This window comes from Myodes glareolus, chromosome 20, assembly GCF_982192425.1.
Source record: "Myodes glareolus chromosome 20, mMyoGla1.1, whole genome shotgun sequence".
Classification (NCBI taxonomy): Eukaryota; Metazoa; Chordata; class Mammalia; order Rodentia; family Cricetidae; genus Myodes; species Myodes glareolus.
The window spans coordinates 42,619,011-42,632,543 of NC_142045.1; the positions used below are offsets into that span (position 1 = coordinate 42,619,011).

A 13,533-nucleotide genomic window follows, 5' to 3' on the forward strand; every position below is an offset into this window, starting at 1 on the left:
ATCTACAAAAATCCTAGGAGAAGCTCCACAGGTCAAGTAGCCTACAGATCTCAAAGGAAGTTCCAGGGCTGCAGCTTTTGCAAGTCACCGTGCTGCTGGGTGGACTTCGTGATAATGCGGAGCCTTTGGGTCACCCAGGCTCCTTGTCAGAAGCTCTTTTACTCATAGTCTATAAACTCTTTGGTTCACTTTTTTTTAAAGGCAACTTCTAGGACATTGTTAATAGTAAAGAGAACCTAAGGTCAAGGAAAGTTAAGAATATATGTATATGTATATATGTATGATGAATAACGAATATTTTTCGATTATTTTGTGTATGAATGCTTTGCCTACATGTGTGCATGTGCACCGTGTACATGCCTGGTGTCTTTGGAAGTCAGAAGAGGGCCTCAGAGTCATTGGAACCGGAGTTTCCCATAGTTGTGGACCAACCATGGTGCTAAGAACGGAACCTGGTCCTCTGCAAGAGCAGCAAGTACTTTTAACTGCTGAGCCATCTCTCCAGCCCTGCCTTAATGGTTATGTTTTTAACATAAGAGGCAGAATAAGACCTTCAGCCCACTTTTTAAGGGTGTGTGCTCTTTACAAATGTATACTCTTACTCATCGAAGTTATATACAGAAAGTAATTTAGTTACTTACTTTAAGTTTTCCTTTGTTAAAAGCACAAACAGAGACCTGGTAGGCAGAATGTCCCATGTCAATAAACACAACATTCCTTGGTTTCTCATCTAATGAGGGAAGATCCTGTTTATAAATTCCATATGCCAGCGCCACTGTACAAAAGAAGAAACAATAGGTTAATTCTTGTATAGCTGTCTTTTGGAAAACAAGATAAAGTCATGTTTATATTGCATTCTAATACACAATACAGTAAAATAAATTCAACCTATAGTAACTTTTCATAGATTACTTAACATTTTATTTTCCCTACCCAGCTGTTAAAGCAGTGGCCATTCTTTAAGATCAAATGTGAATTTGACCTCTGTCAAAATTCTGTATTCAAAGCAACAAATTATAAACGACGTCAGAGTTTTAAAAAGCTGTGGAGAGAAAAGCTGCTAACTGTTTTCTGATGGTAGTTTTCAAGTGGCCATACCAACCTGCAGTGGTTTCATTCATCAGCCTCAGACAATTTAGGCCTGCAACCTGAGCTGCCGCCATCACGGACCTTCTCTCAGCATCAGTGAAAAAGCTCGGGATCTGGTAAGAACAGTCACAAGTTACTGCCTCAGTGCCACAGACTTTACTAATAACCGCAGAACATGCAACTTTAAATCAACGTAAAGTACTAGTGTAGGTTCTTAAGTCTGACAGTTTCTGTACCACACAGATGGGATCTGGAGTGTGAACACAAATCTAATTAGTATTGCAGGATCCCCAGTTCTGTTTACCTCAAGGAGCCAGTGTTAGTCCCTAAGACTCGGGTGCTGGTCCTCAGTGTGACCTTGTCTAGGTGGACAGTGGTTGAAGGTGATTAGATGAACTGAGAGGTATACTCTAGGAAGGGATGGTGGACCTCATTTCTGTCTGGACACTTGTTTGGCAATCTTGTCTTTTCTTCATACATACTCTTGCCAATGATGCTGTTATGTCACCACAAAACAAATAGTTTCGCATTATTAAATTCAGCTTCCAAAAGCTAATGGGATAATGTTTTCCTTACAAAGTTAGTCTGCCTACAGTATTCTGACACAGTATTGAAAACTTGACGAATATATTAGACTATTAAAATACTGGTCCTAGGCATGGTGATACACTCCTTTAAACCCAGCACTTGGGAGGCAGAAGCAGAAGGATTTCTATGAGTTTGAGGCCAGCCTTCTTTATATAGCAAATTCCAGGTCAGCTAGTGCTACATAGTAAGAACCCGTCTCAAAAAAGTAAGTTAATAAATAAAATACTAGTCCATCTTTAATAACAAAAATTAAAACCCTAAGAGTGCATTAAACTGAGATTAAGTATATGTAATATAGTATATCTCATATAATAGAATCCTAAGTAGCTAAGACCATCTAGATTTCCACTGTCATGGAATAGTATGTTAAAAAAGGACATGCATGGCTCAATGGTTAAGAGCACATGCCACTCTTGAAGAGCACCCACCCAGATCAAGCATAATTTCCTGGAACTCCAGTTCCAGGAAATCTGAGGCCTTCTTTTGGTCTCTATGGCGTGGCATGAACACTGTCTCCACACAGACAACCAGGCATGTACACACACACACACACACGCACACACACACACACACACACACACACACGCACGCACACACACACACTCACACACAGCTATACAGAGCATAATTTCATTTCTGTGGAATGTATACACAACTAGAGAATGAAATCCAATTGTTTAAAATGGTTATATTTCCAAGGAGGGAAAATATATATTGCAGGACGTTATAAAGAATCTATTTTGCAGCCATCAAAAGATATTGTGTTTATACTAAAATGTTAACCTCAGAATTAAAACGTATAAAATTTATTTATTTATTTATTTAACCCCCACCTCCAATTTTTTTTAATATTGTGTTTATACTAAAATGTTAACCTCAGGATTAAAATGTATAAAAATTTATTTATTTATTTAACCCCCACCTCCAATTTTTTTAAACAGGGTTTCTTTGTGTAGCCTTGGCTGTCCTGGAATTAGCTCTGTAGACTAGGATAGTCTCAAACTCACAGAAATCCACCTGCCTCTGCCTCCCAAGTGCTAGGATTAGAGACATGTGCCACCATCACCCATATTAGCCCCCAAAATTTTAAAGATAATTATTGAATATATTAATGTAGAATATTCCTCAACACTTTCATGACCTGATGTGCAGTCTTCCTGCCTCCAATTTTCAGTATGCCTGGATTAGTACTGAGTAACAATACCCATATTTCTTTTACTGTGATGTGTTTGTGGGGGTTGTGCAATGCCACAACATGTATTTAGAGGTCAAAGAACAACTTTGTGGAAGCAGTTCTTTCCTTCTCCTTTCACATGAGTTCAGAGGATTGAATGCACATCATCAGATTTGAGTGGCAAGTGCCTTTACTCAGAGACATCTCATTAGCCTCCAACTTAAGTCTTTTGTTTGCTGTTGTTTTCATGTTTTTAGACAGGTTCTCACTATATATCTTGGCTGTCCTGGAACTCCCTAAGCAGACCACTAAGTAGATCAGTCTGACCTTGAACTCAGAGATTTATCTGCCTTTGCCTCCTGAGTGCTGGGGTTAAAGGCACATGACATATGCCCAGCTTAAATTTAAGTTTTAAGGCTGGAGCCTCTATTTTTACCGTGTTCTGTTAGATGTGCTTATGGTCTTGTACATTAGTTTTCTTCTCCTGACAAATCTATAATTCATATATGTGGTTCGTATAGTATTAATGAGGCAATTTATGAACCAAGTACTTTTGTGGCAGCTATGAATACAGCTCCACAGAGCAGTAGAGCAATCCTCATAATGCTTACAGCCAGGAGAGACGGGCCTTACGACAGCTGCAACACTCTCACACATGCATTCCAAGTGGCACCATGAGGAGGAGTTGCAAGCACACTCTTGGGAATGAAGTACCTCGATTCTCTGTAGTATAGACACGAGGAGGCAATACTCTACCCCTGTGGGGGAGCTCAGACTTAACACACATAAAATTACCACAGTGCCTAGCTAATGGTAAACACTCTTATCTGCTATTTCTAATGGTTACAAAGCAAAATACTAATCTCTTACATTTCTTTCAATTAAATTTAAATAATGAAAACATTTAATGATTAAGTTCACCAAAAAGTTAATAATCTAATTCTTTTTTTGTGATATGAGACTCCTAACTTATGTACCCAACTTTAATCACAATAAGTAAAAACATATATGATAAAAAGAAGCTAACAATATTCAATGAGATTTAAGAGATAAGCCATGGCAAATAATTAAATATTTTATAAGAATTTTAAAAAGGATCCTTAAAAAAAAATACCTGTTTTTTTTTTTTTCCCCCGAGACAGGACACCTATAATTCCAAATTCCTGTCTATAACTTCACATCCCTAACTTTGAATTTTTAATTTATTCCCTAAAACATTAAGGTATTTAAAATTGGGAAGTTAAGTGCTACTAGGAAGATTATATTTTTAAGTTTTTTTAAATTACATGCATTTAGCGTCTATCTTTGTATAAATTTGTGTGGGCACACAAGTAGGAGGGAGCACACATGCAGAATCAGAGGACAATCCTCAGGAGTCCGACTTCACCATGGGGGTCCTGGGGACCAAACTCGGGTGGCCAGTGCCTGAGCCATCTTTGTTCCTTAGGAAGAAACGTAAGTGGCAGGGGCAGCAGCCACTAAAAATATAACACACGCTGGTTTTTGAAGGCTCGCTGATTTTAAGAACTGACTTTATAGGAAGGTCGACCTAAACTTTATGAAATGAGGTGGTTTTTAAAAAAGTAAAGCCATGGTAAGTTATTTTGTGACCAAAGAGAGAAATTACAAAGAGAAAACCTTTTTTCCTTGATGTCAATACCCTGGAGCTCACCGAGATCACACAGTCGGCCACTGGCTTCTTCAGGGCATTTTCTGAGGTCTCTTTAAGTTTAGCCAACAACATCCCGGTGACTTGCTCAATTGCAAAGGGCCTCTCTTCCTCCAGGTACCGAACCTACAATCAAGATTGATACACTCAGTCACTTATTCACACAATGCATGTGCACACCACACATGGCAGTGGAAACAGCAGTCCATTCCTTGCAGATGGTCACCAGCAACACTGAGCACAGTCTCACGTTTAGCTCCACACCAATAAGCACGTTACTGTGGAGAGAGTTCTAAACTCGTGAGTCCTCACCCACAAAAAACCATTCATTTTTATCATTAATTTTCCAAGTATGATGTAAACAGTGAAGGAAAAAAGATAAAATTCTTTCCTTTTTTTCCCCTCAAGATAGCGTTTTTCTGTGTAACAGTTCTGGCTGTTCTGGACCTCACTTTGTAGACCAGGCTGGCCTTGAGATCACTGAGATCCATCTGCATCTGCCTTCCAAATGCTAGGATTAGAGGTATGCACCACCACTGCCCAACAAGATAAAATTCTTAAAAATTAGTACTCCTGGGCTTAACAAGTAAGCTTCAGCCACATGGTTTTGGGAAGAGAAAATTAAAAACATCACGGAAATAAAGGGAAAGAATCCTAATTATTAATCTGTATCAATCTATATACCTATGAACACTGATTTTTGACAAAGAAGCTAAAATATAAAGTGGAAAAAAGAAAGCATATTCAGCAAATGGTGTTAGCATAACTGGGTATCAAAATACAAGAGAATGCAAACAGATCCATATCTATCATCATGCACAAAACTCAAGTCCAAATAGATCAAAGTCCGTAACATAAAACCAACCACACTGAACCTCACAGAAGAGAAAGTGGGAAGTAGCCTTGAATGCATTGGCACAGGAGTCCACTTCCAAAATATAACCCCAGCAGCACAGACACTGAGAGCAACATTAATAGACTGGACCTCCTGAAACTGAAAAGTTTCTGTAAAGCAACAGACATGGTCAACAAAACAAAACAGCAGCCTACAGATTGGGAAAAGATCTTTACCAAACCCACATGGGATAGAGGACTGATTCCAAAATACACGAAGAACTCAAGAAATTTGACATTAAAAGAACAAATAATTCAATTAAAAATGGGATACAGACCTAAATACAGAACTCTCAACAGATGAATCTCAAATGGCTGGAATTAAGGAAATGCTCAACATCTCTAGCCATCAGAGAAATGCAAATCAAAACTCTGAGGTTCCATCTTATATCAGTCAGAATGGCCAAAATCAAAAACAGTGATGACAGCTTATTCTGGAGAAGATGGAGGGTAAGGGGAACACTCCTCCATTGCTGGTGGGAGTGCAAATTTATACAGCTGCTTATGGTGATTTCTCAAAAAAAAAAAAAAGAAAACAATCTACCTCAAGACCTAGCAATTCTGCTGTTGGGTATACACCCAAAGCTCAATCATACCACAAGGACATGTGCTCATCTATGTTCAGAGCAGCATTATTCATAATAGCTAGACCCTGGAAACAATCTAGATGTCACTCAACCAAAGAATGGATAAAGAAAATGTGGCACATTTACACAATGGAGCACTACACAGTGGTAAAAAAAAATGCTATCTTGAAATTTGCAGGCAAATGGATGGATCTAGAAAAAACCACATTGAGTGAGGTAACCCAGACCCAGAAAGACAAATATAATATGTACTCACTCTTAAGTAGCTTCTAGACATAAAGCAAAGTAAAACCAACCTACAGTCCACAACCCCAGACAACAAAGATGATCCTAAGAGAGACATACATGAATCTACATAGGAAGGAGAAAAAGACAAGATCTCCTGAGTAAATTGGGAACATGGGGGTCATGGGAGAGGGTAGAAGGGGAGAAGGGAGGAAGGGGGGGAACGGAGAAAAATGTGTAGCTCAATAAAAACAATAAAAAGTGTTCTTACACTAAAGTTCCTAGGAACATGCATGGAATATATATATATATATATATATGACAGTGTTTCTCTGTGTTACAGTTCTAGCTGTCCTGGAACTAGCTCTTGTAGGCCTTGAACTCACAGAATCTGCCTGCCTCTACCTCCTGAGTACTGACTGGGATTAAAGGCGTGTACTACCACTGCCTGACTTGGATTAGGCATAAAATTTAAAGATTAATGGAGACCAGATATCTGCCACACTTTATTGACTATGTTGCATTTAGTAATATAAGAGTAGTTTGAGCAAGAACCTGTTTGAAAGTAATTTAACTTTTATGATGCATTTAAAAGCAATGCAGAACAGGGCTGGAGAGGTAGCTAAGCTTCACAACTATCTATAACTCTGCCTCAGGGAATCTGGCCTCTGAAGGCAACAGGCATGCACACAGACATACGGCAGGCAAAACATCAATACCCATGAAATACATACAAAGTGATCTGAAGAACTTGCATAAAACAACTGCTTTGTTGTTATTTGAGATAGGATTTCTCTGTGTAGCCCTGGCTATCCTGGAACTTGCTCCTAGTCTAGGCTGGCCTCAAACTCAGAGATCTGCCTGCCTCCGCCTCCTGAGTGCTGGGATTAAAGGTATGCACCACCTTGCCTGGCAAGACAAAGATGTTCAATTCATCCAATATAAGCCTATGTTCTTTACCTTTAGATTCCAGAGTACAGCTTTATTCCATGACACCAATCTTTGAAATAATTCTGGAAAATGCTCTCAAGCCTAGCAATACATTTGGATGTGTAAATACATAAAAATCAATATATATCTAATGATACACTAAAATTGTTCTTTATTGTTTTCTAATCCATGTAGAAACACATAACATACGCTACTGAATCGCTGCCTCTAAACTAAGGGATACAGAGAAATAAATTACACTGAAGACAGTGAACCAAGCCACATTGTCTTACAGTAATAGGCTGATGAGGTGCTCAGTACTTCTTTGTACAAGGGTATTTGAAGGTTAGATGAAATAAGTATTAAGTACATTCAAGCAAATCTGAAAAAAAAAGGAAGTGAAGAAAATACACAGAGCTGACTAGCAGTCCTGAACACAGAACCAACACTTTCAAAGTCTTTTAACGATCGGATAGCCACTCAGTATGGATATACAAAATTTTATTGCTTGAAAATTAGTTTTCTTTTAAAAACTTAGTTCTCAGCTGGGCGGTGGTGGTGCACATTTTTAATCCCAGCACTCAGGAGGCAGAGGCAGGCGGATCTCTGAGGATAGCCTGATCTATAATAGCTAGTTCCAGAACAGGCTTCAAAGCTACGGAGAAATCCTGTCTCAAAAAACAAAAACAAAATCAAACAAACAAAAACACATACTCTCCTCAGCCCATTCACACAATGCAATCTATTTTGCATGTGTGATTTTTTTCCCCCTAAACTTAGGCCTTTGTGCTTGTAAGATAAGTATTTGACTACTGAGCTAAATAAATCCTCAACATTTTTGCTTTGTTTTAAAGAGTAAAATCAAAATATTTTAATGAAGTTAAATTATAATCTCTAATAGTTAAGACTGTTAGGTGGTCACAAAAACCTAACCAATATCTGACTTAATTTTCCTCTGTGTTCCTGCTAGCATAGCTCATTATCCAGCTCCACTTAACAAACCTTGACTTTTAACCTCTGATGGGGCATTAATGAACTATCTCAACAGTTTCTTTCTCTTTATTAAAGCATGATATCCACTCTAGTCAGAATCCTCTTCTAAAACCGGAAATATAGGCATATCCGTAGCATAGACACATCAAGCTTAGAGTTATTCAAAATAGTTTTAGGGAGACACAGTCACATAGCATAAAGTTCCAGGGAGTATACTTTAAGAGGGCTACAAAATTGTGTGTGGATCTCCACTTTCTACTTGTACAATATTTTCATCACCACACCAGAAACCTCCTCATGGTAGCTATACGTCACATTCCCACTTCCTCTTAGCCCTTAGCAGTCACTAATCTTTCTGCCCATATGAATTTACTGTATCTGGGATACTGCAAATAAGAAGAATTTGCTAAATTATGTGGACTTTTGTGCTGGGGTTCCTTTCCTTAGTGTTTTTGAAGTTCTTATACAGTGTGGCATGTATCAGTACTTTCTTTGTATGACTGCATGCTATTTTACTATATAGGGGTATTTCATCTAACTCGTAATGAACACATGGGTAGAACAACTTTATTACTACAAATCACACTGTTAATATTATGAATATTCATGTACAGAAATTCTGTGGACATATTTTCAACTCTGGGGTTTGTAAGGAGTAGAATTGTTGAGCCATACACTGATTGTGGTTTATAGTATCTCACTCGTTTGTGTTGCCCAATTTCTAGAACCCATTTCTTAGAAGAAAGTTTGCTTTACCACTTCACTTCTAAATATTACAAGATTCTTATAAACCTGAAAGCCTGCTGGCAGCTCTACTACTTTGGAGGTGTACTCTTCTAAGTTGCACATGGCTCTGCTTTACTCCCGACCAGTCTCATCTACTGGCATTCTCCCAGTGAGAGTCACTTCTTATTTCACACAAAATAACTGTTTTTAAAAGTTACTATCTACAGTGGAATGCTTTGCATTCACTGAAATTACTGCAAACTTGGCCATCATGCAGGTATTTTCCTGATTTATGATAAAACACCATGACCAACTTGGAGAGGAAAGGGTCTATTCATCTTACAACTGTAAGTCCATCATCGCCAAAGTCAGAGCAGGAACATGGAGGCAGGAACTGATGCAGAGGCCACGGAGGGACGTTGTTTACTGGCTTTCTTATGCCCCAGGACCCTTACCTGCCCAGGGCTGGCACCACCACAACACCTCTCACTTCTTTAACTAAGAAGACTTTATTACAGACTTACCTGTAGGCAAATAATTGAGGCACGTTCTCAGTTTAAGAGTCCACCTTTCCATAACTTGTGACAAGTTGACAATAAATTAGCCAGAACAGATGGATGCTCATATGTACTATGTCTGAGAAACAAAGTTACACCTCAGGTTATAACAGTAACATTCTCATATTGCTCTCTCCTTCAAGGGTGCAGGTGTACCCTGCAAACACAAAGCTCACCTTGACTCCTGCACTTCCGTTGGGCATCTTCTGCAGTTCATAGGGAAGCCTGACTCTCTCCGTTTGCACAGTGGGGTCATCAAATGATCGCCCATGAAGCTTTTTGAAGCCATGAATTGTATTTCTTACATTTGTAACTATCTGTTGGCAACAGACATGTGAATTTATCAATTAGTTAATGAGGCAAAATCAGGTAATAACCTAATACTTAAAACTACCAAATTCTTATTCTCGTACACTCAAGTTCAGAATTTTACTTTATTCATTCTCTTGCTGTCCAATTAGAAAGTTACAGTGTGAGCATGCATGTATCTTAAGTGCTATCTTTACAGTTCTCTTCTTATGCTAGGAATTAGTGAAAGAGATAATACAAAACCTGAAACTTTTCAAATAATATGGTGAAAATCTATTGACAAATCATCTGTTTTCAGTACTTTGAAAAAAATTTAAGTGTATGGGTATTTTGCCTGTATGTATGTCTGTACACCACTTGAATGTCTGGTGCCTCATAAGGCCAGAAGAAGGCTTCAGATCTCTGGAGCAGGAATTACAGACGGCTGTGAAGCACCATGTGGAACAGCCAGTATTCTTGACCGCTGTGCCATCTTCCCAGCCCATGCTCACCACTTTCTATGCAGTAAATTATTGTGTTTGATGTTGTGCTTTCCTTTCACTTAAAAATACTTTATTTTAAATTATGTGCATGTGGGGGTTGTGGGTGCCTATGAGCACAGGGCTCTTAGAGGCCAGAAGAGGAACTCAGATCTCCTGGAGGTGGAGTTACTGGTAGTGCTGGGAAACTGACTCTGGTCCTCTGCAAGAGCAGTGCTCTTAGCTGCTGAGGCATTTCTCCAAACCTTTCCCCATGTCTTATGTTTCTATTTAAATTGTTGTCAAATAATTTGTTTTCCTTTCTTCTCAGTGGCTGTTTTCTTGAGAGATGTCTTATATATTGCTCCCATTGATAAGAATCACCCCTAGATTAGTATTTAAAATCCCTCCCATGTGGCATAGTGCTAAGCAACAGTCTTAAATGTAAATGACTAATATTTTGACAAGCTAATGTTTTGTTCAAACTATATACTGTTGCTTAGATGCAGTATCTGCTTTCTTAGTGACCTTCAAATGGATCTGGAACTTCCCTCACGGGATGAACGCATAGGGGTGCTCAGTCAATTTAACTCATGGGAGATTAATAATAGTACAGACTGCTTTAAATAAAGGTTATTTCTGCTAAATTCACAGCACTCAAAATATGATGGTACTAGAAAGATGGCTCAGAGGCTGAAAGATTTTGCTGCTCAGTCACGAAGACCTGAGTTTGGATCCCAGCCCTCACATCAGGTGGCGGGCAAGGCCTGCGACTCCAGCTCTAAAGCACCCACCACTCGCTTCTGGCCTCATGTGCACCGGCCCCACACATCTACATGCAGAAACAGACACACAGAAACACACAAATAAAAAGTAACTCTTAGAAACACCAAAATGTGAGGTCTAAACCTAATTAAAGGAGCTATTTTAGCAATAATTAACTTTTATATATAATATGAATGTAGAAAACATAAAACACTTTCACATATAAAGCAGAATTAAAAGACATTCTTTCAAATTTTTGAGCAAAAATTTTTAAATAAATGAGTAAATAATTCCTAAAAAGTCACGAAGAAATAATGGCACATTGAATTACTGATTTTTCTGAAACAGGATGTCACATAGATCAGGCTTTAAACTCACATGAGATCAGCCTTGAATTCCTGATCATCGTAACTCAGCCTCCTTAGTGCTAGGTTTACAGACATGAGAACAGGAAGAAAAGACCCAGCTATACATAAAATATATGAAATAACTAACAAGGGCTTTGGTTTAAGAAAATAAAGGAAAAGTAAAACAATATAAAGTCAACAAGCTAGTGGGTAAACAGGAAAATTTTAAGTTGATATTCTATTCATAAGCATTTCAGAAGTCTAGAGATATACTTAAATTTCATGATCCACAGTAAGTCACACTGGAAATTATCTCCTTTGCTTCCCCCACGTTCTTTTACTAAGAACACTGCTTATTAGTCACTGAAGTATTCAGAAGACCGCCTCTTAGAGAAGTGACCATAGTAGGACATTCAACTTTACAATTCTTAAAGAAATAAAATAAAAAACTATTCTATAACTTAAAGCAAATTTAGTTCTCCTCCTCCACCTTCTACACCCCACCCTGTATTTTCTTTGTTGTTTTGGAAACAGTATCTCACGCAGCTTATGCTGGCCTTTAACGCTTAATCATACTGCCTCGAGAGCTGGGATTACAGGGATTGCCACCACACCCAGCAAAGTGTGTCTGACACAATACAAAGGTGTAGACTCTGCCCTACTTGTAATTCTCAACTATGTACTATGGTAATCAACCACAATGTAGTTAACTTTCTCTCCAAGTCAAAACAGCCACAAGAGCAACATACCTGGCTCTTAGCTGCATTTCCAATGGCTCGAGTTCTGGATCCCAAAGATATACAGGCCCTGAATAAGATTAAAACAAGAGTTCCTCTGTTTATATGGTTTTATATGGTTCTCTTTATACAAAAGTAAATTTAAAATAGTTAAAACAATCATTTTAAAATCAGGTAGTAGAAATAAAAATTTATATATTTTTAAACTTTATAATAACAGAATAGTTATAAAAATTTTAGAATTTAAAAAACTGTTAATAATTGACAATACGATATTAGTGCCAAAACTGTTTTTCAAATTCTAATGGCCTGAGTCCTATTCAAAAGTAACCATATTTAGTAAAGTAAGGCTGCTTGGATTTCCACTCTGGCTTTGTGAGTTACATAAGCATCATTTGTTTCAGTTTCCCATATGGTGACAGTGCTGACAACACCTGCTCATCAGGTTATGTGAGGACCAGGAGAGTGAATGTAGGTGTTAAGAAATGCTTTCAACACCTGACACAATGTATTTAGAGGTTGCTTGTTCATTTTCTGGCCACCCGACCAAAATAATCACACTGGAACTATATTAACTGCAACACTGGTTGGCCAGTGTATTTCTAATTAGCTCTTATATCTTAAATTAACCCATTTTATTAATCTGTGTATTGCCACATGGTTGTGACCTACTGGTAAGGTTCTGTTCTGTGTCCAGCATCTGTCTCTTGTGGCACCTACAAGACTTCCCCTTGACTCCACATACCTTTTCCACTATCTCTGCTTGGAATTCCTGCCTTGCTCTATTCTGCACTGTCATAGGGACAAGCAGCTTCTTTATTAACCAATGGTGATAAAACATACAGCATACAGATGGGAATCCCACATCAACACAATAAAAATGCAAATACTTGTTGCTATTTTAATCATTACATTTTACAGGTCACATAAAGACTAACATTTTTTATCACGTGATTGAAGAAAATATTTCCATGGTTAAAGTTTTAACTACAAGAAACTATTCAATCAACAAATACTGTGCATACATAAGCTATTCTCTATCCTTGAATAATTTACAATTTGTTGAAAAATTCAACAGAACACATACCAATATGAAAAAAGAACAACCACCTCCATATAATAGGGTTTAGAAAAAGGAATTTCTTTTTTAAATTAATTTATTTTTTTAAAAATTCTTTTACCATTTTACATACCAATCCCAGTTCTCACTCACTCCCTCCTTCCACTTCCCCCACCTTCCATCTACCCCATCCGCTATCCACTCCTCAGAGAGTTACCCATGGGGAGCCAACAAAGTCTGGCACATCACAGGAAAAGCAACTTCTAAATTAAGACTTGAAAAGTGATAAAAGCATTTAATTTAAAGATGCTTGTGCAAACTGATGTTCTAGGCCATTAGAATTTGAAAAACAGTTTGGCACCAATACCATATTGTCACAGATGCTCAAGTTAGATGTGGTTTCCCTGTAAAGGTTCATATGCTAA

The 13,533-nt window shown here is 38.0% G+C and overlaps 1 protein-coding gene across 1 annotated transcript in view; it reads right to left on the bottom strand.

The window, feature by feature from the left end:
* The window catches only part of Hspa4l (heat shock protein family A (Hsp70) member 4 like), a 46,962-nt gene that overhangs the window by 28,120 nt on the left and 5,309 nt on the right, over positions 1 to 13,533 (bottom strand). Inside the window, exons 3-7 of the mRNA XM_085682410.2 lie at positions 12,061 to 12,118; positions 9,609 to 9,749; positions 4,524 to 4,646; positions 1,103 to 1,202; positions 642 to 775 (exon numbers count right to left, since the gene is read on the bottom strand). Of these exons, the coding sequence (XP_085538536.2) occupies positions 642 to 775; positions 1,103 to 1,202; positions 4,524 to 4,646; positions 9,609 to 9,749; positions 12,061 to 12,118 (556 nt within the window). The remainder of the gene's footprint in view (positions 1 to 641; positions 776 to 1,102; positions 1,203 to 4,523; positions 4,647 to 9,608; positions 9,750 to 12,060; positions 12,119 to 13,533) is intronic.